Source organism: Calypte anna, chromosome 2, assembly GCF_003957555.1.
Source record: "Calypte anna isolate BGI_N300 chromosome 2, bCalAnn1_v1.p, whole genome shotgun sequence".
Taxonomy (NCBI): domain Eukaryota; kingdom Metazoa; phylum Chordata; class Aves; order Apodiformes; family Trochilidae; genus Calypte; species Calypte anna.
Window position 1 is genome coordinate 17,188,430 of NC_044245.1, and position 23,785 is coordinate 17,212,214.

The window sequence follows — 23,785 nt, forward strand, 5'->3', positions numbered from 1 at the left end:
ACCGCCGCGCTGGCGACCGGAGTCGGCGGAGTGCGAGAGCCGGGTCCCGGGGGCCGGAGGCGAGGCAGGGAGCCGAGCGGCGGCGCCCGGCGGGAGGAGGCGCCGCACCGCCACCACCACCGCAAGGCCATGGTGTCCCCCAGCCCTGCGGCGCCGGCACCGCCTTCCGCCACCGCCGCGACCCGGAGGCGGAAGCCCGGTGCCGCTACCACTGTGGAGCAGAGGTGTCGGGAGGACATCCGGGCAGGGTCGGGGGCGTTTTGGTTTCATCGTTCAGTATCTTCCATCCTGCCGCTCCCCTGGGGCGTCGAGCATAGCAGTGGGCCGGGCGGGGGAAAGCCTTCACCTGGCAGGGCCCGGTCCGGGTGCTGGGCCCGGTCCGGGTGCTGCACCCGGCTGCGGGACAGGGCTTGGGCTTCCGCCGCCCGTCACCGGGGATGCTCCCTGCCCGGCTCATTCAGTACAGGGAGAGCGGCTCAAGCGACAGCCGCTGTGTCCTTTCCCGGAGAAGGCACCAGCTCTCCCCTGAAATATCCGTGAAGGGATACGGAGGGAGGGATTTTTCTGAGGGGAATGAGACTTCAAGCCGGTTTCTGACGTGACTTGACGAGGGCCACTCTTTGGGGGCATGTGGTGGCCCCCCTTGCTGGCCGCCTGCCTGGCCTGGGCCGGTGAGGCCGGGGCTGGGCAGCCGGAACCGCTCTGCTCCTCCCGCGGGCTCTACCGGGCTCCCGCCCGCCCCAACACCTCGGTGCCTCAGCCGGGGCAGTGCCCGCCGGAGCGGCGGGAGGCGGACATGTGCGCATGGCCCCTCTCCTCCGACAGCCTCCGAGGTACGGGCACCTTGCTCTGCCTGCGGCTCTTGTGCACTCTGTCTGGGGCTTTTGCTTTGTGGGTTACAGCAGCTACTCGTGCTTTTCTATTAGCAGTTTATTATAAGGGAGAGACATGTGAGACCCAATTATGTGTTAATGCATAATTGATAACCTGATACCTCATCTGAAACATGCAAAGCAGTATAGCTCTCAGGCATACAGAACTGCCTGTAATAATAATTTATATGTTAACATTACAGGAATTATTTCTTCAGGCAATGCAATTACTTTTGAGCATTAAGAAGTAATAATCAATGCTAAATCATGTGGCAGCTGGCTATAACAGGTTTTGTCACTAGGTGTTGAGAAACATGGCCAACAGCATCTCTTCAGAGATGCTAACTAACAGTTTTTGCAAAACTGTGACTGCAGTACTGGGATTTTGTTGTTGACAAGGAATTGTAAGTCAATTAGCAATTAGCATGCAAAAATCCAGTGTTTTAAAAAAATATTTGTCCTCAGCATGGATCAGAGTGTAGAGTAGCTCTGAAGGAAGAGTGAAACACAGCTTTTGAGTAAATACGTTATGCTACAGCAGGAAATGCATATTCTGATCCTTTTGTTGACTGTTTACATTAATCAGAGAAGACTTCAAGCTGTCTCTTAGGTTACTTGGTGATCATCACTGCATATGGACTGTATGCCACAGTTACTGGTACTTGGTGACTTTATCTGTCATTCAGCTCTGAGGGTAGCTGAACTTCTCTGTCTCATGAAAGTAAGGTTGCATATAATTGAGTGCAATATAATATCACCCTGGGAGTGTTAATCACAGTTAATTGAAACTATGCTTAAATAGGTTATAGATCTTAAGGCTGGAATGCTCTATCACTCTTTAGCTACAGAATTCAATCCTTTTTTTAGAAATCCCACACAGAATTAAGTCTGCATTCATTTGGTCTTGCTTTTCAAGCAAGTTTACCACAGTGTGAGAGAGTGGGGTTTTGAGTATTTCTGAAGTATTTTGATTTGATTAAAAAGCAAAGGTATTAAGAATGGTTGATCGATTTATTTAAAAAAAATACCAAAACATTTCTTGTGTATTTCTGTTTTGTAGATCCCTTTCCAATTGATGTTATTCAAGAAAATTATGTCCGGAATGTGAGAAACTGCATTTTTTCTAATTGTCTATCCTATACCTTTTAAATCAAGAGTTCGTCTTGTAGCTGTTTCAAAGGTTGGCTATTATTCCTTTGTTCTGAATTAGTAGAGGTTGTTAATGCATGCACTAAAGTACATTTTACTATTTGCATGCTATTGTGAAAGCATCCTAGCAATACATACTTTAAACAAATAGAAGATGTGAAATATCCTGGTAGTTGCCTTTTAATAACAAAATGAGGAAAGAAAACACATTAATTACCACAGAAAATCTGATCATATTCATGTAACACCTGTATTTTTTTTTTCTCTAGGAAGTTCTTGAAAATATTTTGGATCTTGATGTATCTGTCAAAGGAACATCTGATTTTCTTCAGTTTGTCAGTGGTAGGAAAATGATTCTTGGGTCTGTTCCATTGGCCCACAGATATGGGGGTCACCAGGTAACTATAACACTTGTTCTTCCAGGTGGAATTGTGTAGGTCTTTTCCTGTGAATTATACCTTCATAATACCTGTAAGCATATGAGTATATACCTACAAGTATACGAACACTTACGAACATTTTGGTTGTGGATTTGTTCTTCATAAGGGGCTGCAGAGAGAAGAGAGAAATAATATTCTTTCTTGGTACCATGTCTGCTTTCTCTGTTTCTGTCAGAAGGAAACTATTTTTTTAACTTTTGTTAGCTGCAGGTCTACTTAGTACCCCTGCAGTATGACAAGTTCTGATTCATCATAGGTATTACCAGCTCAGGGGAGTAAAGAAGGACAGAGCCTCACCAATTTCAGCAATACCATTACTGAGAGTTAAGTTTCAAGGAAATGAATAAGACTTCATGGAAAGTAATAGTAAAATATGATTTGTAATTAGCAATTAAAAAAATAAATTACAATCTGTGTTAGTTTAAAGGTTCGTTAAACAAAAGAGACTGGGCTGTAGTTGTACGTTGTATCTGGAAGGTAGAGAAGATGTGGGAATTACTGACGTAATTTTTTAAATGTGGTTTTCTGACTCATATTGGTCTAAGTGGAAATACAGCTTTAGGGATCAATAGCTTAATGACTACCTGAGCAAATTTGTTATTATACTGTGTAGATCACAGAGAATCTACATGTGATTTGTACTGTTTCAAATATAACTGCTATAAACGATACAAGAAAATAACTTGATTTTCTTTTTTATCAGTTTGGTAGCTGGGCAGGTCAGCTGGGTGATGGAAGAGCCCACTTGATCGGAGTATATACAAACAGGTGTGACATTTTTTTAAGTGACCAATGTAAGTGACTGTTTAATCTGGCTTCATGCAAAGCCCAAGGTGCACTGTTAGAAATACTAATGGTATTTTTGCAGGAATGGTGAGAGGTGGGAACTACAGCTAAAGGGGTCAGGAAAGACCCCATACTCCAGGTCAGTTGCAGTTCATCTATGTACACCAAAACTGGATGTTTTCATTTCAGAATTCACTTAGAATATATGACCTATTCCTTATTTCTCTGTTCTCCATAGGGATGGTGATGGAAGAGCTGTGCTTCACTCTTCTGTGCGAGAATTTTTATGCAGTGAGGCTATGCACTACCTTGGAATTCCTACAAGCAGAGCTGCTAGGTACTTTTATTTTATTTTTCACAGCACCCATTCTTACAGGTAATCTCGTGTTCACCAGATATCATTAACTGTATACAATCAGAACAAAATACATCTCTCCAGTTTCTTATATTCTCAGATAAAACTTTCCAGTAATAATGAGTTCCAGCAATTGGTTCTGTTTTGCTTTTTGTATGCTTTGAAGTGCTACGTTGACTACCATACTTATCTGTGTCTTGCAGTGAACAGCTGGTTTTCACTTTTAAGACTGTCTTAACTGAATTACCCTCATTTGAAATCTGGCTCATTTTGCAAAGAAAGTAAAAAGTGGAACTCAGATTGAGTGATTGTATCTGACACTAACTCTTCTCTCCAGTTTTTATGGTACTCCAATTAAGAATTTCTTTTCTTAAAATAAAATAAATTGTTTTCTCCCTTTCTTCTCACCAGAAGGCTTGCAAAACCAGCAGGACTTGAATTCCTGCCTTGTAAATACTAGTAATGCCTTTAGTGTTTATAGTTAATCAGTGGTCTATTCATACATTTTACATGGTTAATAAACAAGTCTTTTACTCCATTAAAGTTAAGCATTTGGATTATTTTTTATAGAACCAGGCCAAGTAGGAAAATGTTGAAAGTGGCTATGTCTGTGTTGGCACAATCACCTAGTTGTAATTTCTAAGACTAGTAGGAAAAGCTGTCAGATAAATAGATATTTATATTACAGGTAGTACTGAATGCAGGTAATTGCTCTCAAATCCTTATTTGTACAAACACCTCTTGAGCAGAGAGGGAGATTTCATAAAAAATAATTTAAAACTTATTCTGTTTTAAATTCTAGTTTTAAAACTAATAATTTCACTCATTTGAGTAGTTTTCTCAGAATAAAGTAAACTTTTTTGCTGATGCTTGTGTTTGAAATGTCAAGTTCACTCTGTGTTCTAAGTGGTCTCATGTCTATCTACTCTGGCATTTCAGGCTTTAAAGAAAGATGTTCTGCAGAAAAGGCTTGTACTTAGCTGCATGTGTCTATTTGCAAAGTGTCTGCAAATCTATCTAGTAGTAATTCTAAAACATGCTCCTTGGAACTGCAGTGTTTGTAAATGACATTTTTGATGGTTTATTCACAGACTTCACCTTTAGAACCTTTGCTCTTGGCTGTTAATGCAAAGCCTGAGTTCAGTCTGAGTATCAGTAAGAAAGCATCTGGCAAGGTTATAGCTTCTCTTTGCTGCCATCTCAACAAATTGTTCAGTGTGAAAAACAATATAAAATTACTCCTTAACTGTGTACAAATTCTATTGAGTACACAGTGTGCTTTAGCTCTCTGCTGGCAAATTGTTTGAGTGCCTGGCTCTCTTAACTGCTGTACAAGCTTTCCAGACTGCTTGCGGGACTTGATTTGTAAAAACCCAGCTGATACCCATATTCTTCCCAATGGGGAGCTGTTGCACTGAGGCTGGTGGGATGCACTTACAGAGGTTATGTCAAGTCTTGGCAGAAGTGTGGGGAAAAGCCTTAGATCTTATCCCAGAACACCCAGCAGGTTGGTGTGCTCTATTAGTTTTAAGTATTGTGTTCCCAATGGGGTGCTACAGTTTATGACTGTACTGCCAGATAAAGAACACTTCATTATATGGTACCATTTAATCACCTCCTGGGTCCACCAGTCAGCAGTGTTATGTTATGCTAGGTCAGAAAAGTGAGTCAGTATGTGTAGTTTTCACAGCAGTCCTTACTTGCAAAGGGCTTTATGTTCATGCAGAATGGGAAGCAGAGCACTCAGGAGTGTCAAGGCCAGCCCATAAGCTTGAGGCAGGGGTAGGAAGGGATACAACTCATCCATCCTACTGTGAGTACTGTTCGCTCCTCTGGTGTAAGCAATTTCAGTACTCTGTTTCCTGGGTCTCTGTGTGGTCTCCTGCTGCCTTCTCTCAAGTAATGGTACTTCCCAACTGCAGGGACCATTTGAAAGCTATTTGTATAGTAGGAATGTAGGTATCTTTATTTGGCTGCTCCACTATCTGGCCAGCTTGTAAGTGTTGTCCATTAACTTGTGTTAGTAACTAACCAAATGTTGATGCCCCCATGGATTTTTTTTGTCAGTAATGAGAAATGCTGGTATGCTACAGGGTTTTGCAGAGGGCCTCCTAAAAGATACATAGACAAAATGAAACCACCCTTCTGGGAGAGGTCTGTTCAAAACAGTAAAATTTAATAGCATTATTATTGTGGCTCCTTTCTCCCAATGATCTGAATTACACACTATTTCATTAATGTCTGAGTTTATTCCCTGGTTTTGAATCTTTTTATTTTTCTTGAAGGATTAAGAATTTCTTCTTCCATACATTTACGTCAGCACTTTTTGTGCTTCACAGACATACCAATCATATTCAATTATTTCCAAAAGAGTCTTTTTTTTTAAAAAAAATTCCTAATATTGCTTGTATCATTACAACTCCACTACCAGAAACAGATTGATTTCCAGCTACTTTTTCCCTCTTTCTGGAACAATTCACTGCCTGTTCTTTGCAGTCAACAGAGAGCTCTGAGTTTGGATAGCTATTAGATACCATCAAAAATACAGAATATTGTACTAATAATTATGTTTAAAACATGCAGTTATTGTTGAAAGCAACTGCACTGTGTAAGAATTCAGACAAATTCTTTTCATGATTTTTTGGTCACATTTATGTTTATAAGCATACCCCATGCTTTTGGTCCAACTAAATTCTTTCTAAAATTTTGATGCTGAAGTATGCAAACCCAGAATCTAATGTACTCTGAAAAGTTAACACTCAGGGGCTGTTTTAACTCTGTGTCTGTCTGCAGTCATATGAGTGGAATATTATGTTTTCCTCTTATCCTTTTCTGTGTACCTCTAAGGAAAGCTTGGTTGTTTTCTGCATAGTCTTCAACTACCTAATAGTTACTAGCTGTAAGCAGCTGTATTATATTTCAGAAACTATGTCACCAAGCTGTTTTGAATAGAATACTGTTTTCCAGTTATCAGCAGGCACAGATAAAGAAGAATTGTTCAAAATGAGCTAAATATTCCTGCTACTGGGCTTGAACAAGAAGTCTTCAGTGGTACCTACTGAAGCAGTAACACTTATTAGCACCAAGCATTGCTTATGCTGGATTGTCTGTGTGGTTCCAATTGCTTTGGAGAGAACACTTCCTACATATTAGCCTTAGAGGAATATGATGCTCTTGCATAGTTTATGTGGCTTTATTAATTTTTCCCCCCTGATATAACATAGAAATACAGTGAAATCACACATTTTGTAAAATGAATGTAGGTTGTGAAATACTTTAGTGCCAGCAAAGTTGTTCTATGCACTTTCAAATCTCAGTATTTGGATAAACATGCAAATTTATAGGATGTGTGGAATTTTAAGGCAAATGAAAGGAAGGGATTGTTTTTAAAAATCCAAGTACAAGCAGCATTGCTGAAGAAAGGGATAATTATGATGTGTCATCAATTGTGTGCTGATACTATTTGAGGAGTTCCTGATTGGCAGGGATCCCAGAGATGTCCTGAAAGCTCCTGAGACAACAGTTTTGGCTCACATAAAGGCAGCCTCCATGTGATGTAACAGTTTTGTTTCTAATTTCCCTGTCCTTCCAAATCTGATGTTGTCCTCAGGGAAATTGTGACTTGCTAAATGTTATCATGGCATTTATCAAGTTACAAATGAATACAGTACTTTTTAAAAATGCAACCCCCTCGCCAAGAACAATGTAATTTGTAATAACAACTGTTCTTCCCTGTTGGTACAATTGGATAACATTGTATAAATACAAAATAAATGCATTTTTCTAATAAAACTTGGTAAGCTTCAGCTTAACTTTTTGCCTGTGTCATTTGAACATACAAAGCTGTGCCAGTGAAAAGATCTTCATGAAAGAAATAAAATTATATAAAATAGGACTTGATATTCATTGTAAATCATTTGTCCTGATACAACTTTTTAATGTTCATTTCTTTCTTGCTACAGCTTAGTTGTAAGTGATGATGATGTGTGGAGAGACCAGTTCTACAATGGAAATATTAAGAGAGAAAGAGGTAATGAGCACATTTCAAAATATGTTGCAGCACTGTAACTTAATTCTCCATTGCAAAAATGAATTCTAACATGTCATATATGTGTAATGAAAAGTAATAAACTGGCTTGATTTCATTTATTAATATATAAAACCTTTACTGAGAAAATAAGTCAGAAACATATCTCAGAGAAGTGGTGTTGTATGAACAGGTCTGTTATGACTGTGGCATATGTGTTGTAGGGGTGTAATTTTTATTTTCACACACCTTTACAAAAGTTATGTTGAAAAATAAGGAATTTTTCCATTGTTCCAATAGCAGTACTAGGACAGTGGAATGCTACAGTGGCTGTACCATTGCTACATCCCCTATACCTGCTCTGAAAAAGAATGAGATGACACAGCATGGGGAAAAATGTATTTATGCTGGTTATTTCTTTGTTGCTAGCATCTCTAAAGTAATTCTAATATTAATGCAGTACTGGAACTTAGCCTGTGTTTCCTTGTGTGGCAAATTAAGCTTTATCTATAAAATATGCATATATTAAATTAATACTTGAGCATACTTATACTAGTTTAACTAAACATATATAAATTATGTGTTTATAGAAACAACACAATGGCTTTTACAATGGGACTATTTTATTTTGATGATACTCCGTTTGCTTTTTAACACGTGTTTGTATTTCAGGTGCAATAGTGCTACGTCTTGCCAAATCATGGTTTCGTATAGGATCCTTAGAAATATTAGCTCATTCTGGGGAACTGGACTTACAAAGGTTTGAATTTAATCTTCATAGTAACTATAGTAGTTTTTTTAACAATCAAATCCTAATGCATATACACAGTTAGAATTTAGACACAGATTGTTTAGAAAGCAAGATTGCATAATTAAAAATGAAACCTATTTTTCTACAAGCATACAAAAGATTTTGCCTCATAAGATACATTTTTTTAAGGGCTGTATCTTATAAAATGAGAAAGATTGTATAGCTCAAATAGTTCTGGTAGTGAAGAACTAGGGAGGAGTTTTTTGTTTAGGAAATATTTGTAAATTTAGAGCATAAGTTCCTGCATTTCTCATACTTGTCTATGAAGCCAAGTTAACAGAAATATGAAAGAAGTCACTAGCCTGAATATATGGTATAAAGTATCCTCTCCAGAATTATGCAGAACCAGAGACGTATACTAGGTCAGAAATCATTGCAGAGTTTTAAGCTACTGAGCAATATTAATTTGTGTAGTTTATTCTACTTCAAGCAGTTAACATGGCAAATTATAGTTCTACCATAAATATTTAAAAGTTGTTAATTTCTCCTCAGGAGCAATGTAGTGGTTGATAATGTAACTGATAATTTGGTTTAAATTCCCTCACAGCTCTACGCTTTCTTTCCTTTTTGTTTGAAATTTCACTGCAGATTTTTGTTGTAAAGCTGAAAGATTGAATTAAGGAACTGATTTTAAGTTCTTTGTTTGTGTTTTGGTTTGGGTTTTTTTTTGTGGTTTTTGTTTGTTTGTTTGTTTTTTTGCTTTTTGGGTTTTTTTCCTCCGGTTAAAGTATTTGTGACCCATTGGCATCAAGGAGCACATAAAAGATCACTTGTACTCATGCAAAATAGACAATTCCTTCCTACCTGTTTTGGAGGATCCCTCAGAAAGAGGGGCCAAGAGCAGGCCAAGGCTTGTGTGACTGACTGTGCTTCCTCCTCAGAGCAGGTCCTCCTGAAACAGGATGTCCCGGGGCAACCAGCTGAATTTCAGAGGGCAGTAGGGAGGACACCCTTCTAAGGGTCAGGATGCTGGGTACTCTGATAAAATCATCACAGTTTGAGGAAAGTTCAGTGATTTGCTCCAACAACCTGATTAGAAGTTAAAATCCAGGTATTTGTGTGTGTAGCTGCACAACCCTTGCCCAGGTCCATCCCTTGCCCAGGTCCATCCCTTGCCCAGGTCCATCCCTTGCCCAGGCTGCCTACCCCAGGTGTAGATAGTGTGTACAGCTTCCTGTGCCAGTGGCACTGGCTAGTTCTGGCCACAAGGAAGGTTCTACAGGGAGCTCCTAAATGTACTCAGTGCCAGCAACTCTACTTTGAAGGTTCAGATCTGTGAAGAAATAGACCTGACAGGCATTGCAGTTTTTAATGCATGTATTCCAATTTCCTGGACCTGTCGTGTAGTACTGTGCAGCACTGTTTTGGGAATGGCTGGTTACCATGGCAAGTAATTCAGCCATAACACTTTGTGGGAATTCTGTTACAGAACTACTTCTTGTAATCTTGTTTTTTTTGGTTTTTTTTTAGATGCAAACTCTTTTTTCCCTAAAAAATTATTACTGCATGTGAAACAAGATTCTGGTGTGCCCTGTCAATTAAAAATGTGGAAATAGTTTTAAGTTTACATGGCAGTCTGCAGTCATATTTATGACTGGAACCCGAGGTTTTATCTCTAAGCATTTGGAAGGGCTTAATCCAAGACTCATTGGAATAAATAGCGTGAGTTCTCCAAGTGTTTGCAGCAAGCTGTAGATCAGCATTTAGCTGTTTGAAAACAAAAATTTTGAATGATCAGTTCTAAAATGCCAGTTTTGTTTCAAGAATTATGCCTTTCATGTTACAGAAAATTGCTAGACTTTATCATCCAGGAACATTTTCCATCAATAGCCCTGAATGATTCAAATAAATATCTGGTAAGTCTTCTTTAAAGTTTTGGGTTTTTTTTTTCCACAAACCTGTAAACAAAAATTATACAAAGCTTTTCGAAGTTTCAAGTTTTAAAGATTGAAATAAGTTTCAAAATTTTATTAATCTTTGTTTGTTAATTCTCTTTAGTAAAAAACTGCTATTTGAAGTTTTTTTCCTCCATGTAAAATATGAACATTCTTCACCACTTCTAATTATGGAAATGTTTATTGGGAAATAACCATTTTCTGTTATACTTTGCTCTCTTACTGCTGAGATTTTAAGTGAGCAGTGGTCATGAAATGCTGAGTTACACTTTTTATAGTAGAATTGTAGTATATGTGGTATATACTAGTATATATACTTTCTTTGCTTCTATTTTTTTTACTTTTCAATTGCTTCTAGGGCATCTGTATGTATTTCAGTATAGTCTTTGCTGAATAAGGTTATTGTATGGTCACATAATTTATAATGTATATGAGAAGTCCTGACAGATACATTAAAAAATAGAATGTATGACATATTTCTAATGTGAATCAAATGTTAATGTCACTTATTGTATTCCATACTGCTAATTGAGGGGACTTGAAATAAAAGATGTATTTGATTTTAGGAATTTTTCTCTAGAGTTGTATCAGAGACTGCAAATCTGATCGCATTGTGGATGTCTGTGGGGTTTGCACATGGTAAGCTGCAGTAGATGGCACAGCCTTTGGAGGAATGACTTTTAGTCACTTGGAGGTGGCTTTTATTTGTCACTTGGCTCTTCAGTTCTTCTGATGTCTTTGCCTACAGCATATCTGTTAAGCATTAATATACAGGTCTTTTCATAAGAGAGGTAGGAACACTTTCTGATCTTTCAAAGTATGTCTGAATCTGACAGAAACAAGACTATGAGACCTGAAGTAGGTGAGCAAGAATTCTAAGAATTATAATAGTACAAATACCATAAATTGATGTCATATATGTTTAATTGCTTTGAATTTGGTGAATCTACATAAAAACATGACCTTTCAAAGTATATAGAATATAGGCCTGTCCACCTTTGTTTCAGATTAATATGACAAAAATTAAAATAGCAATGTCCCCAGTCAGGTTGCAAGGAAGCAGTTAATGTCCTTGCAACCTTGCAGATTGCAAGGTGCTGTTTCAGTTTTGAGGAGGAAAAGGAAACAGTGCCACCTAGGTACAGAAACCAGGTGCAAGACAGCATAGCAAACATTTTCTCATTTTCACACTTAAAATGCATGCCAGGTCAAGAATGAGAGAGAAAAGTCTATTTTCCAGAATCTGCAAGTTCTTTAGGCTCAGTGGATCTGTTTCACAGAAAATTTTCTAGAGACTGTAAGTTTCAAGTGGAACTTTAACTTTTATTTCTCCTTGTTGTTTACTTGTAGGTGTGTGCAATACAGATAACTTCAGTTTACTATCCATAACAATAGATTATGGTCCATTTGGATTTATGGAGTCCTATGACCCAAGTGAGTATAGCACCTTTTTAAAAATAGAATTTTTTACTTAACTTATTTATATTAATTTATGTAATTTCTCTGTGCATGAAAACTCCTAACATCATTAGCAGAAAAAATCCCAAATGTGTGTTGTTTGAAGAGTTGTACGGAAAAAAATCTTATCAGTGTCCAGTTTTATGATACACTGTACAGGCTGCAGTTCAATTGCTAAAAGTTTTACTGATGCAGTATTACTATTAAGCCCATTTTCAGGAGAATGTTTCCAGTTGAATTTCATCAATTTCATAGATGCTAAAAAAGAAACCCAGAAAACTAAAAATTGCATATTACTATAAACAGCCAAAATCAAAAGTGGTATGTAGTAACTTGGCATGCATCATGCTCTAGCTTTATAATCACAGCAGCTAATTTCAGAACCAGCACTGTTTATCTCACTGTTTGTTTTCATGAGACTGCAGCTTCAAATTTAGGAAATCTTATGAGAATAAATGTCATATTGTTTCTATTACATTAAAAAATAGGGCTTTTCTGCTTTTAGATCATTCTCTGTATGGTGGGGTTGGCCCCAGCCAGCAATTAAGACCCATCAGCCATTGTTCACTCCCCCATGCTCTGGGCTGGGGGACAGAATTGGAAGAGCAAAGATGAGAAAAAGTTCATGAGTCAAGATAAAGACAGTTGAATAAGTGAAGGGAGGAAAAAAAAAAGGCTTGAGGGACACCGTCAAATGATTGCAAAGGCAATCACTGAGCACCTCCCACCAGCAGACAGATATACAGACAGTCCCCAAGCAACAACTGCATTGACAAAAGTGCCCTCAGTTTCTATTGCAGAGCATGATGTTATATGGCATGGAATATCCCTGGTCAGCTGGAGGCAGCTATCACAGCTGTGCCCCCTCCCAACGTGCTGGGGTTGCAGAGTGAGAACAGAGAAGGCATTGATGCTGTGCAGGCACTGCTCAGCAATAACCAAAGCACTGGTGTGGTATCAGCACTGTTTTAGCCACAGTCTAAAACACAACACACTGCAGTCTGCTATGAAGAAAGTTAACTCCATCCCAGCCAGAGCCAGTACACCCTAGAACCAGGTGAAATGCTTTAAAATTAAAATTCAGATTTGAACCAATGACCAAATGTCACAGACATGTCACAGGTCTCCTCCTTAGTGCTCTGTTTGTTGCTGAGGTTCTCTGAGGGCTCAGGCCATGCTGTGTGCATTGATCAGGGCAAGGGGTTGATGCTGCATCTGTTCAGAGGCTGCTGCTGTAGATATGCATCAGTTTTACTTCTGGTTACCTGTAATTGCATGGCAGATGTTTATGATCTCCTGAATAAGAGGCTTTCCTACTGGAGCACGTTAGCCCTGATTTTTATGTGGATACATAAAGCTTGCTTGTGAAAATGAAACAAGTCTTGCCCAGGTGAGCTGTTTGTTTAAATACATGTTCATACATGCTACTTTTCAAAAATTACTTAAAAATCCCCAATCTGGTTGTACAGTTGTTTGTTTAATCTGTAAACTGAATAGTAGCACTACATTGAATAAGACATTGTTTTTAGTGCAAAAATTCTTTTTTATTTTTAAATATATGAATTAAATTTGGATCTTCAAGTAGGAAAATGTCGTTTGTGACCTATGGGAACTTGTCTATGAAGGGAGCATTCCTTAGATTTGCAAATAATAGAGTTAACACAAGGTAAATAGATATCCTTGTAATCTGATTTTAAATATTTATTAACTTTAGGGCTTTTGTTAGTTTGCTGTGTAAATATAAAATTATACACTTCAATATTTTAGCATTGCATATTTTAATTACTCTGTTGTGGAAAAGTAATGTTTTGTTTGAAACAGATTTTATTCCAAACACATCTGATGATGAAGGAAGGTATAAAATAGGAAACCAGGCAAATGCTGGGCTGTTTAATCTGAATAAGCTGTTAGAAGCTCTAAAACCTTTATTGGATCCCAGGCAAAAGCAGCTGTAAGTAATCCTTAAAATATCTTAACACTTAAAAGAACTAGTTGTGGAGGAGCCTCTAATCAGCATATGCATAGGAAAGAAAGGGATTAGCTTTTAAAATCTTTTCTAAGTGGAAATTGATTTTAGATTGTTTGCCAGAATAAGATGGAGGGAGGGGATAAGGGTTTTATTTGGTCATAATTAATAGCAAAATATGATTGGAAAGGGGTCCTAGATGTGTAGTCCATTCTCCTTTCCCCAAAGTAGGATTTTGGCCTGTAGTTGTGTAAGTTTGCCTAGCTTGTTCTGTAAGATGTTTACTTACAGATACCATACATCCTCCTGAAGTAAAGAGGTAGTATTTTAACACCCAATTGTAAAGATTCCTAATATCAGTCTTTGTTTGTGTGGCTTAAATTTGTGACTTCTTACTCAATATGAAAAGGAAGAACATATTTTTCGTCTTTACAGCAGCTATTTGTGTATTTGAAGACTTTTAAAATGTTTCCTATAAGTCTTTTCCCCACTACAGATCTCAGTTTAATCAGAATTTCAGTGTTTGTGAGATATCATATGGAAGTTTTCATTAGTAAGTGTACAGTAGGACTGTATAGGATTGTACCCCCAGTGGTATTATAGTTTCATAGAATTTGACATTTCTTTCTTTTTTTTTTTTTTCAGAGCTTCCCAGATTTTGGAGGGTTATGGGGAGGTCTATTACATCCGGTATGCAGTTCCAGAACTCAGACCTTGGTAGTCACAAAACTACAGTTTGTTATGTGGCAGTTTCCTTACTTTCTTGCTATTTTCAGCTTTACAGAACTATTCAAAACAAAATTGGGTCTTCTTGGGGAGAATGAGGATGACAGCTATTTGATTGCTTTCCTCTTAAAAGTGAGTTTGCTTTACTTATTTTGTTGGCAAACATCTGGACTCATACTCCATACTTGAGAAACTCTAACAGGAGTAACTTTTTTCACCAGCTTATGGAAGATACAAAGGCTGATTTTACTATGACATTTCGACAGCTCAGTGAAATTACTGAAGACCAGTTAAAGAAGCTCCATATTCCTGAGGTATTACTTAATATAAGCGCTCAATTTCAGGAATACTTAATATAAAATGAGTAAATCAGGTTGAACATGACCCTGGTGTGATAGAGAATGTCTCAAGACATGGTTGACAACACAGACTCACATCTGTGTTGTCATGCTGCCACTCCATGTTAAGTCTGTATCTAGTAATGAAAGATTAATTAACAAATAGAAAGATAGTGAAATTATCTAATGAAAGATACAGTAATGAAGACGAGTAGTCATAAATATTCCTACAGAGGTGGGAATGTGATTTTCTTCACATTTAAGATGGGTTTGCTATGAAGAACTTTACTTCTTTCCCCTATCTCCTTACCACCACCCCTGTTTTTCTTTAACATAGCAATGCCTTCCTATAGTATTTAATAAGACAAAAATTAAGCTGGACAGGGCTCATCAGGAAAACTGAAACTTCAGAGTACTCTTAGCATGGCTTTACCAGGTGATGTAAACATCTGCTCCCAGGCTCATCAGCTTGTCTCAGTAGGTAATGACACTTGAGATCCCATCTCATCATAACCTCTTGGTAGAATCTCAGCCCATAATGGCCTCTGCCTTTCCTTGGGCACAATATTGGTTCTAATTTTAGCTTGAAGCACAGGAATACATTTTGTCATTGTCCTGCTCATCCTGCTGTCCCATGCTGTGCTACTGCTAACCCAGCCTAAACTGATTCTTTAGGACCAAGTATATTCCTACGTGAGATGAGAATATTAAAATAAAAGAGATAAGCTCCTTACCTGGATATTATTCAATCTTTAGAAGTGGAAAGATGGCTGAAATGTTTGACCTGGAGTAAGATGCTAGGCAAATAATCATTGGGTAAAAATTTACAGACAAAACCCTGAAAGGAATAAAGGAAGCCTTATTGCAAGAACCGTAAGTTGTTTTTTTTTTAATGCAGTGCCTTTTCCGTGTGAAGAATATTGTTCACTTTGCCTGCCAAACTTCATTGTTTTTCTGCAATTTCTAACTTATTTATGTTTGTGTTTGTATTTGAATCTAATTAAAAATGAGAGCAGGTGGACTTAGCCTCAGGAGGCTGTTTTAGGGAGCATAATGACTGTGTGTAAAACAAAGAATGAAAATGAGGAGTTAGTGTTTCTTTTTTCTGGTTGTGTCCTAGATAATTAAGTGGTTTTGACCAAATTGCCTAGTTTTCCTTGTTTTCTTTTATTAAGATGTTTAACCTGACCTTTTCCATGAGCTTGAAGCCATTAATACTTAAAAAGCTGAGATTTTATAGTGGTTAGTGACAAAAATACACAGAGCTGTAGCTGTGGAATTAACAATTTGCACAGAGGGGGTAACAAGAGGATGGGTGTGTTTGTAAGAAAAAGTTTTTTTGTCATAGAATACAAGGGATTTTTCCATTTCTTAGTGGTCTACATGTGACAGGAAGAAAGGAAGTCACCCTCATTCAGTGTGGAGCCACTCCCAGACTACTGCAGTCATGGCATTTCTGGAAGCTCCATCTCCCCTTCTTTAAAGGTTCAGGCCAAGGAACTAAAAATCGTGGTTTAGTTGTGACCCCAGTGCTACACCAAGGGTCATTTCCAGCCTTCACTTGGTGGCAGCTGACCTTTTTTTTCCACACAATGAAATTATTAAGCCCACAAGTTCTGAGTTCCAAAACTGACATGGTAAAGCAGGTAAACTTTTATGCTGGTAAAAAGCTTTCTTTTTTTAAAGATTTCTTAAATAGCAAAGTAATTTCACCTGCTGTTTAGTCACACTCTAATACTTTGTCAGCAGCAAAGTAAATTCTCGTATTGGTTTGTAGATCAATACATTTTTTTCATCTACACACCAAAATTGAGCTAAAAAATCTAGAAACCTTTGGGAACACTGCAGGAATCCTTATGTTTAGTATTAGATGGAAATACACTGAGATTCCTCTGAAAGCAGCCTAACCCTGCATGTCTTTGGACAAATGCTTGATTCCCACACTCACCTCTTATCCACCTGCTTGATCCTCAGCTTTTAGTCACTTCTGTATTTTAACTTTGCCAAGTTTTGCCTCCTCCTTTCTTACTCTCCTACTGTCTTCATTATTCTGCTTAATCTTCTCCTGTAGACTTAAGTTTCCCTTTTTCTCTACAGCTTACCTTCTTCTTCAATCTATTTTCTTTATTCCACAATTTTGGGAAAAAAAAAGTTTGTGCAAATAGATTTGATCCACGTACAGCACTTAGAGTAAAACCTGTAGGTATGTAACCTAAAAAATAAAATAGATTAGACATTAAACCAAGGAAAAATAGGAGTAAAGTGCTGGAGATGTTCAGGTAGAATTTGCCATAACACAGATGGAGTAATAAGAATGTGTCGTGCTAGCAAAAAATAATTGAAATACAGAGGAAAATATATTAATAATTTTGGGGAGAAAATTCCTTGAAGGGTCAGGGGTCATGATATATTTCCCTCTTATATTCTTTTGATACTCATTTGCTCACTTTGGTTTCTGTTCATTTAACAGGAGCAAAATTCTGATTGCCTGCCATTAACTGTATTTTTCTCCTCAGGAGTTCTGGGCTCTTCAGGATCTGGGCAAACATGAGTTATTTTCAGAATGGGTTACTATGTACCTCTTGAGATTAAATCGGTAAGTTTGGTGCAGTTTCAAGTGTAAAAATAACACCAGAATCTGCAGTAATTTTTCCATCATTATCAGTGGGTCTGGTAAACTGACCCCAACAGGGTTTGATTATGCCTTTTCTGTCTTCATGGCTTTAGATTGTGCTAGAGGCCAATAATGACTATTGTAGTTCTGCTTGGAGACACATAAAAATGATGTGGGAAGAGTGATCTGTGTTTTGTGTCCTTCACTGAGCAATGGATGAGATTTCTTTAGTAAATAATTTTTGTTACAATACCAGTCCTACAGATTCAGTCCAAAAGTTGTGCTTTGCAAACGCATAGACAAAACCAGTGTTTTATTACTGGTAATACTTATGGGGTTTACTATGTAATAATACCCCTTTAGGATGATGGGGTGAAAGTTAATCAGTTGTGAATACACAAACTGTGCTTAGAAACAAGTGGTGTTGCACAGGTTCTAACATGCAAGTTAGAATTTCCTGCTAATTCTTTAGTCTTAAATCAATAAAGATTGTAACGTGCTTTTCTTAGTGATATATGGTATTCATGGCCAATAGCAGTGAAAAGAAGAATGTATCAGGTACCTGGAAATTTAATAAATACAATTCTTTGGGAAAAAAAATCAATAAAAGATGCAAAGCCTACAAAAAAGCATGCACATTTCCCATGTTTGATCATTCTTAGATATTCACATCTGCTTCTACTGAACACAAAAGCAGTATTCTTAATTATTTTAGTGAGAGTCAAAATATTTCTAAAAATAAATAAACATAACCCTCATTATCCAAATCTCTTTTTCTTCTTTTTTTTTTTCCATTTATAGTAACAAGGGTGATTATGACAGCAAGAGAAGAAAAAGAATGACAAGTGAGTAAAACAATCCAAAGGAATTCATATGCTTGGACATGGTAACTGTCTATCTATATGGGTTTCTTTACTGTTAGTTCAGTTTCCTTTTGAGGGTTACTAAAATGTAGTACATTTTCTGAAGAGGGGAAGATCTTATTACACTGCTGCAGATCTTGTAATACTGTACATTCACTGTGGCTATCTGTGATTTCACCCAGTCTTGTGATTAGAAGCTAGCCAAGCGTGGATGGCTGGACCTGTGATATGTAATTTTTGCATACGCCACATGATCATGTTCCTTGGCTAAAATGAAGCTTGCTTCCTCCTTAGGGGTCCTCCCTTTTCTCTCCTTAAAAGAAAAAAGAAAAAGCCTTATTTTAATTGTCTGCATTTATAAATAAGTTGGTCTGGCCCAAACTCCTTCTATTGTGAATACCAGCCTAAGACTGTGAGATCATGAAATGCACAGCAACTATAAGTCCAAGTTGCTTTTCTCTAGATTTGAGTTGCAGAGCACATCTCAGTTTGTATTTTGGGTGACTGAAGTCACAAGGGATGAAGACCTCACGAAGGCAGCTTTTCCTATCAGTATTCACTGATATATTATATTGCCATTATCATCTCAGTATTCATCACCTTTCCCTTGTCATTAGTAAGTCTAGTCAAATATCTCACTTCTCACAGTATGTTACCTTGAAGCATGTCATAGAATCACAGAATGATAGAATGGTTTCAGTCGGAAGGGACCTTAAATATTATCTAGTTCTAACCTCCCCATATGGACAGGGGCACCTGCCACTAGACCAGGCTGCTCAAGCTGATAACTTATTATCTTTATTTTTTAACTCTTCATTTAGTTTTCCGTTGTTATTAGCATTTTATCTCGTACTGCCTAACATAGTAACTTAGAAATTGATTAAAAAGTTTTAAAAATCCAAATCCCTATACAAGTCTGTAATTGTATTTCTTCATAAATGAAACATCTAAAAAAATTGTAGACCAGACTGTAAAAGGTTCATAAGGCACAAAATTTCTCCTTTGTCCTTTTCTTACCTGTCATGTCTTAATCTTTTATAATTATGTTGTCAGTTGTGTAAATTATGGATATTTTTAACACCACTGTGAAGCTTGTCAATTTGCAGTTGTTAATAATGTATTTCTGGTACAAATATTCTCCTGCTAATATGAGTCATGGTTTTAATGTGAATTACTATTTTTTTTGTATGATTCATATGTTAACTTCTCCACTTTTTAAAGTTTCTTTTTAAAGTTTCTTTCTTTCTTCATAATTGAAAACCAGTTTACTGGATATTTCATATACTTGGCCATATCAAATTTCTTTGAGAAGGAAAGCACTATTGTTTTTAACAATTAGGGCAGGGTGTTGTTATGACAGTGTAGAGGTTATCAAGGTTCCATATAGCTGGTCATATTTATTGGCTTTTGTGTCACATATGTCAGTACATGTGGAACAGCAATAATGTGAAAAAGAAGACTGTGTCTGGATGAATTGCATCTCAGTCTTTGCCCTCAGAGAAGTCAGCACCTGGACATTGTGTCAGAATGTTTTCTTTTACCTGGGCAGGAGGGAGTGGCAGTGCCATTCGAGATGCTTTTGGTTCAACCCATGATCAGATTTTTTTGAGAGTTTCACCTTCTCTCTTCTGGCAGGAACATGGGTGGTCAGAGGTCAGCACTTAGAGAAGGGTGTTATATTTTTTTTTTTTTCTTGGCCTTTACTTTTCTAAGTAGCACAAAGAACCTCTGTGTAATGCTGCTGTGTGTCAAATCTAGGTAGCTTAAAATGGCTATCATTCAGTTCCAAACATAAAGAATTTCATTGATTTGTTTTATATAAAATAATAATGCAAATGTTGTCTTGTTATGTTAACATACCTGCAGTGAATTCTAGTTTGTTAGCTGGTTAAATGGTGCCTTTTAGAAGCAGTGCTTATTACAGAGAAGTCTGTTCACTGCATTAAGCACAAATTCTGTATGCGGTGCTCTTAAATGTGATTATAGTCCTGCAATTGTCTGCTTACAAAACCTGAGGAGGAGCCAGTCATGGGTCATCTCAAAGACATCAGTTGTCTTTGTAGCCCACTAGGGCAAACAAGTTATGTTTGCAATCAAAGCAGCACTACAAGGAGATGCAGGAACACAGTGAATGAGAAAATAGATTAATTTTAATCCTTTTATCTAAAATTTTGTTTTTAATTATTCCCTTTCTAATACAAGTTATTGTTTGTAAATAAAATAACATCATAACTCATTGATCAGAGGAACTGAGTAGAGGGAAATTTGGTATGGTCATTTTGGGGAATTACTGCTTCTACTAGTAGCCTCTTTCAAATATGCTGTTAAGAATATTATATAAAGCTGTATGGATTTTTTTGAAATATATAAAATAGGAGGCTCGAACTAATATTTATTCATACAAAAATATTTTTTACAAAAAAAACCTACTGGGACATGAATGGAAAGAGAAGTAGATGAAGTTTGTGTATGTCCATAAATCACAGGTTTTTGGTTTCAAGTCCATGTCTCTGGTATGATTAATTAATGTCATCATGTTCTAATCAGCTACTGAATTTGGGAAAATATGGATCCAGGTGTCAGATGAAGACCTACCATGCAAGCTTAAAATGTTTGTTACAATTAATCTGTAACATTGTTTTGATAATTAATAAAAGGGAAAGCTTTCTGAAGCAGAATCCTAGGCCTCAATTGTAGAGTTGTGTTGATGTTACCTGCTACAAAAATTGATCATAAAAGCCAAGTATGCTTATAAGAATTCTTTTTGGCATGCAGTTTGACAGAACTGCTAAGAAATGTTAGTGGCTGTCCTGTAAGGGTAAGTCCTGGGTTACTAATTCAGCAGCTTCATTTTCTTTTACCACTAGTGAGACAACCAGGCTGGAACATGCCAGGGAAGCTGTCATGGGTGTTTCCAGGAAGATACAACAGAGAGTTGTGGAAAAAAACTGTGGAACCTCTCTTCCAGAAAACTAAAAAGAATTCTGAAGCTGAAAAAGCAATTTCTAACAAATACAGCTGGAATCCAACACTAAAGGATTTTATGGCCAATTTTTTAATGTATTATATAGAAGAAGGAATATCTAAGTACATATACTTTAATGAATATATTTATAACTCCTTTTTTACATTATGTATTATAATACTGATTTTTATGATATCCAGGACTTTTTGACAATACTGAAAATGCTTTCCAGTGGTTTAGCAGGAAGCTAGGTTGTGGTAAACTCAGCTCATTTGAAAAGTCTGGTGTTCATAACAGGAAATACTTTGTGTATCAATGTCAGGTTCTGTGCTATTCTAGTTTTTGTTTGGTGGTTACTGATAATGCAGGTTTAAAAAAAACCTTTTAACAGATCATAAAAATAAATCTTGATTCATTCCTTTTCCTTTCTATCCATTTTTTCTTGATTTACAAATCAAACCTTGAAGATTTCAATGACATGTTTCAATGAGTATAATTTGCTTTTGTTGAATATGTCTAAATTTAACACAATTAACTTTTGGTTTCAGCTGTTAATCCTAGATACGTACTTAGAAACTGGATGGCAGAATCAGCAGTGCAAAAAGCTAATTTAAATGATTTCTCAGAGGTAAAATTATTTCTTTTTTTCTTGACGTATATACTAATAATTGGCATAGTTTTTAATGAAAGAGTTGTTTTATTTACGCTTTGAACATATAATACTTTCACTGACATTGTACTGTCTAATCCCTATTACTATTAAATATACTAACAAGGATATTAAGAATATCAATTATAATAGCAGTGACTATATAAATAGCATTACCAGTAATAGTAAGCAAATCAGGGAGTGGTTTCTGGAGCCAGGAGGGTACATAATATGAAGTGAAAGAGTCTTTTCTTGTTTGCAGGAAAACATTTTGTAATAAAAGCTTACCATTTTAATTGCTTCCAGGTTCATCTCCTACAGCAGATTTTACAACATCCCTTCCAGAGGCAGCAGGCTGCAGAGAAAGAAGGCTACTCCCTGCGCCCTCCAGCTTGGGCCAAGGATCTTAAAGTAAGCTGTTCATCCTGAGAGGAATCTTAACAAGCAGGAAAAATGATCAAGGTCAAAGCTCAGGACTTCAAATACCTTCAAAATCTTCAAAAAAATCAAGCCACAGGAGCTTCTCTCCCTTCTATTTTGTGGACTGGAATTTGCTATTCTGCTAGGCAAGACCTTGACCAACTTTATCAAGTCTAAAGATTAAAAAAATGGATCACATAGTTACTATGATGTAACTATGGTTACATCAGCAAATTGTATTGGCACTTTTAACTCTGCCCTTCATATTCAGTTGTGTGTTAATTTGAGTCCCACTATTTGTGTTCTGCCAAACTGTCACATTTCTCCTCTGAGAATTCAAGGTTCATCAGGTGGGTCTCAGTAACTTTTAATGGCTTTTAATGGTCAATTTAAAATCCATCTAAGCTAGTTCTAAACATAGAATACTTTGATGGGTGTTCTCCTTGTTGTTACACACTGTCCAAATATAATTGTATTTTGGAGATACAGATGTTCTTAGTTCTTTTGCAGCATTGTAAGAGGACATTCTTACATTTACTTGCAACTTGCAACTTTACCTTGCAACTTTTTCTCTTTTTGACCTTGTGTTGTCCCACTAAACTGTCAACAGAGACTTAAAGGAAATTCAATTGAACAATGAGCAAAGATGACCATTTTGGGAGTGACTTGCCCAAATAAATCTGGTGTCAGGTGCCTATCAAGCTTGGCCCACTGCTCTTTGGAAGTGTATCTCTTGATAATAGTAGAAAGATTATTGGTGCTTGGATATAATGCCTCAGGGAATTTTCACTGGTTGGACATGGAAAAGGACTTTCCTGGAAGTATCTCACTACCTATGTAGTCAGGTCAGTACACCTCTTGTAACCAGCCACCTGATGCTGAAAGGGACTAACAAAAACCTTGTAGGCAAAGTATTTAAAACTCAACTGAAGCTGTTACACAGAAGTCCTTTGAGTAAGAGAGGCTCTACTCCTTGAGTCCTGGGTCCTGTTTGTCCTTATTTCATACTCCCACATCACAAAACCTGGTGTGCAATTAAGGCAAAATTAATACGTAAGCAATCAGGTGCAATGTTATGCTAGAAAATGGACAGGGGCTTTGTTTACCTTATCTTTCCCTAAATCCAAAATTGATTGGTTTAGAATCTCCAGATTTCTTGTTTGCCTCTTGATTCTGAAATAGAGGCTATTGAGTGGTATAATTAGCATTTCCCAAATCTATTTCTAGAAAGATAGCATGGAAAAAATACATTATTAGAAATCTTTCAGTGACTAAAAAATATTTGAATGCTTTTACTTCCTAACTATAATCAACACAATTATTTAGGATTATTTTCCCTCAGATATTCAGCTGTTGAAATATAAACACAGTTGTTCAGATGTGATAGTATTATAATGTGAGGACCAATATAGATATGTAAAGCAGTTTTTTGAAAATACAGTCTGAATTAT

The 23,785-nt window shown here is 37.1% G+C and overlaps 1 protein-coding gene across 1 annotated transcript; it reads left to right on the top strand.

Moving 5' to 3' along the window:
• The first annotated feature begins 327 nt into the window (after positions 1-327).
• On the top strand, positions 328-23,477 carry LOC103527548 (protein adenylyltransferase SelO). Its single transcript, XM_030445865.1, is given in 20 exon segments — positions 328-833; positions 1,933-1,997; positions 1,999-2,052; positions 2,291-2,419; positions 3,165-3,229; positions 3,330-3,386; positions 3,486-3,584; positions 7,565-7,632; positions 8,302-8,389; positions 10,227-10,296; positions 10,902-10,974; positions 11,686-11,769; positions 13,615-13,744; positions 14,405-14,449; positions 14,536-14,617; positions 14,707-14,799; positions 17,340-17,419; positions 18,239-18,282; positions 21,814-21,893; positions 22,221-23,477. Coding segments are annotated over 20 exon segments (1,734 nt in total). The 5' UTR covers positions 328-628; the 3' UTR covers positions 22,344-23,477.
• The last annotated feature ends 308 nt before the right edge of the window (positions 23,478-23,785 follow it).